This window comes from Ziziphus jujuba, chromosome 8 (assembly GCF_031755915.1).
Source record: "Ziziphus jujuba cultivar Dongzao chromosome 8, ASM3175591v1".
Taxonomy (NCBI): Eukaryota; Viridiplantae; Streptophyta; class Magnoliopsida; order Rosales; family Rhamnaceae; genus Ziziphus; species Ziziphus jujuba.
The window spans coordinates 27,032,820-27,036,765 of NC_083386.1; the positions used below are offsets into that span (position 1 = coordinate 27,032,820).

A 3,946-nucleotide genomic window follows, 5' to 3' on the forward strand; every position below is an offset into this window, starting at 1 on the left:
GATGGTGACACATCCTCACTAAATTGTGTTTAGTTATCTCTTGATTGTTTAGGCTTGGGCCCAAAATAAGGAAAACTGGGCTCAATATCCTATTTAGGTCCAATAATTAAAAAAATTCTTCACCAAATGATAATTATAATTCTATCCTCGTGTTATGTTTTGTTATAATTTTGCTCTTATCCTCAAAATTACAGTACGCACTTGCACCTTTGTCTTCTTCTCTTATTTCTTATCTTTCATTACTATTTCTGTATCTCTTATCACTCTTCAACACCTTAGATTTAATTACAAGACTCAAGATGCATTTTGACATCTAATGGCTGGGAAATTCGACTCTCGTGATGGAAGGAAGCTCATACAATTTTGCATAGATTTTTGACAACAAAAGAGTTTTGGATATAAATTTGTGTTTTTTTTTTTTTTTTTTTTTTTTTTTTAATTTTATTTTATATATATATATATATATATATGGGATGGTTAATTCAAATTCGAATCATTTTATAGGAATTAGACTGTCTTGATGATAACCCATATTTATCGAAATGATGTACTTAATCTATCTTCTATCAAGTAACGTTTGTTATTTTACTATCTTCTATTAAGTAACGTTTGTTATTTTACCTTCTAAAATATTAATGTTTGTTATTTTTCCATCTAAAAAACTAATATATCTTCTATTAATTTTCTCCCCGTTGAATAGTTAATCTATTATACATTTGCATCTAAACATTTTTTCCCTCAATATTCAAAGTCGTTTGTGAATCATGAATCACTTATATTCTTATATAATTTGAATGAAACAAATAATTTAATGTTGTTTTATAAATTGTAATATTATTCTAATAATGTATCACATGTAAGCCTATCAATGGGAGATGGAAAAAATTTGGACCTTAGACATGCCTAACGGCACTTGAATGCAAATAACAACCCGAACAACAAAATTCAAATTCAAATTGGGAAGTAAGGATCGAACTTAGCACTTGAGGTGGACGTTGGTGGTCCACAGGCCCCTCCTTATCCGGAGGATCCATGGAGGTGGAGATTTTAAAAAGAGAAGTGATCCCTGAATTTTGTACCGTGAATATTTAATATTTCAACTGCAAATTCTACTTTGAAATTCCTAAATTTCTTCCATTAATTAGCATAGGACAACTGCGGTAATGTTGTGTGTCATTTATACAGATTTTTTTATTATTATTAATTTGTTTTATTCTTTCTTTATTTTTTAATATATATATATATATATATATTTTGCTCTACTTACAGATGAAAGAAATTCATTCTCCAAATTTCAAATCCTAGTTATAAGATTTTTTTTTTATTTTTTTTTTTAGGAGAAACCAAAAATAATAAAATGAAATTGATGATAGTAGATATGTTGATTATTGTAGCGCGTAAGGAGGATTTGTGTGGTCTTTAGCCGGCAGTAGAATCAGATTGTCTTGCTTTTGGTTATTACAAGTGATATGATGATACTAGTCATATATGTTTTTATTTATTTATTTTTTTTTCCTTTTTTCTTTTTTGTTTAGATATTAGTCATATTAACTTTTGAAAAGACAAAAATATATGCATTATTGTATATATGATGTGGTGGAACAAACCAATTACTATAGATAATAATTATATTTTGTTATGGTTTGTATTGGTCAAAAGGATATATAGAATTATTCACCCAAAAAAACAAAAAAAAGGTTATATCAAATTTATTTTCTATGGAACAAAATTTGCCATTTTGCCTCTCAAGAAGAGGAATCGGAAAATAAACATTTCCCACCGATTTTTATTTAAAACACGAATGAAGTGATAACGGTACCCAGTTTATTTAGTACTATAATTATTTCAAGGTACGAGTCACACGTCCGTACATATACATGGTTGATAATGGCATATTATTCAGCCTTAGACATGATGGAGAATAGCCGATTATCCGATTTAACATCGTTGGCAAATGAGGGACTGTAATTATTCTGAACATCATAATACCTGGACCAGAGCATCACACCTCCATATTTTGGCGTATTCCTTACCGCCGGAAGAAGTTGATTTTGCAGCACATCAACCGGAACGTACCCGCTTCCTGCAGCAGCTGGGGCCGCTGGTAACCCCAGAAACAGCTTGTTTGTAACCGCCGGAGTCCATTGATTATTCCATGAATTTAAAAGCAAACTAATACCAGACTCAGTGCTATACTGGCATGGAGGATTGTTATAGAACTGAACCCAAACAAAGTCAAAAAGTCCCGTCCTAATGGCTGCATCAAGATAATAATCAGGATAGAAACACTGAGGAGCTGCAGCCAAATAGTAGGTTTTTGTTGTTTGGTTGTCATATAATTCCTTCAAGTAATATGCAAGATTGTCGTAATATAGGTTGGATCCACCCTCGATGTCGAAATCTACGCCGTCCAAGACAGCATCTCCAAAAGGACGTGTAGCTGATGAGTCCGTACCACCCAGGTAGGAATTCCAAATTTGGTTTGCAACATTTTTGGCATCGTCAGCAGATGTTAGAGAATAGCCTCCAACAGCTCCTCCGATGGAGAGGAGGACCTTAATGCCCTTGCTCTGACAAGTCTTTATTTCTGGCCCAAATTTGATGCAAGTATTCGACGTTGGGTCACAGTGGCCTGCAAGGTTGAGTACCAGGTCTCGGCCACCGCCAAATTGGATAAGAAAGGCAATGTTTACGTAAGCATAGAGGTCAGTATTGCATGCTTCGGCTAGAGTTCCTTCATAGCCGTTTTGACCCCAGTAGATGGCTATGCCACCTTCACCAGCCTCAGAGATTTGGATTAGGGCTGAGGATAGGATCAGGCAAGCTAGTAGAACAAGTTTGGCTTGAAGAACCATTTTTTTACTACAAATATTATCAGTACGATGACTCCAACTATATGTGATTCAAATGGATGGTATGCTATTTGCCAAGGGTTGGCGTCCATTTTTATAGTGAGGTTTTGAGTGCCAAAATTGTAATATTATCGAATTCTAGTTCTCATTTCATAGTCCTCCTGGTGGATTCATGTATGTGGAGACTCGAGGAAGGCTACAAAGAAATAAAATAAAGCACATGCTTAAATCGTTGGTATTCTTTATTTGTTTTATAACATAGAAAAGTAGTCGTCCTTTTTTTTTTTTTTTTTTTTTTCATAATTTCATTAACGGTCCTTCATTATTGTACTATCAATAGTACCTAGCACCTTTAAAAGCATATACTTTTTACGCTATAAGTCGGAAAAAAAAAAAAAAAATTACCCGATAAGATTACTGCCTGCGTGTCATGATTATCCATTCCAGTTTTTGTTTTTTTTCTTAGCTTTTCTTACCGAAGTAATAAATTCAATCTACAAATTAATATGACATATATATATATATATATATAATATTTGTTCAAACATAAAGTTTACGCATTGTGAAATTATTAAAAAAGTAAGGAAATTTATTTTTTGAAAAAAAAAAAAAAACAAAAGACATGTGTAAATATTGGATAAATTTCATTTAGATCTTTTAGTGTTTCCATATTTACATTTTGAGCCTACATTTTGATAAAATCATCATTAATTTTTCTTTAATTTTTTATATCTATCAAAATAAATTCACTTTGTTAATTTTTATCAATTAGTTTTAACAATTAAAAACCAAAGAAAGATATAAAATGAACATTTTATAAATAAATAATATTGTGATGATACAATTATGGTCTTATGCTTAATTTGGTACTACAGTAGCTTTTAAGAAATTTAATTTTAGCTATTCTGTAGAAAGAATCAATTAAATATTTTGTAAACTATTATTTTTTAAAATCAGTTTTTGAGTGTTTAATCATATTATTTAATTGTTGTTATAGCATATAATGACTAAAAAGTATTATTTATTATCGTTTTTTACTTGTTATTGTTATTATTATTATTATTATTATTATTATATGTAACAAACCTTACTAA

General features: G+C 30.8%; 1 protein-coding gene across 1 annotated transcript; it reads right to left on the reverse strand.

The window, feature by feature from the left end:
* Positions 1-1,804: 1,804 nt before the first annotated feature.
* LOC107414522 (acidic endochitinase-like) lies at positions 1,805-2,915 on the reverse strand. The gene has a single exon (XM_016022663.3). The coding sequence runs from the start codon at positions 2,853-2,855 to the stop codon at positions 1,896-1,898; it is 960 nt and encodes a 319-aa protein (XP_015878149.3). The 5' UTR covers positions 2,856-2,915; the 3' UTR covers positions 1,805-1,895.
* Positions 2,916-3,946: the final 1,031 nt, after the last annotated feature.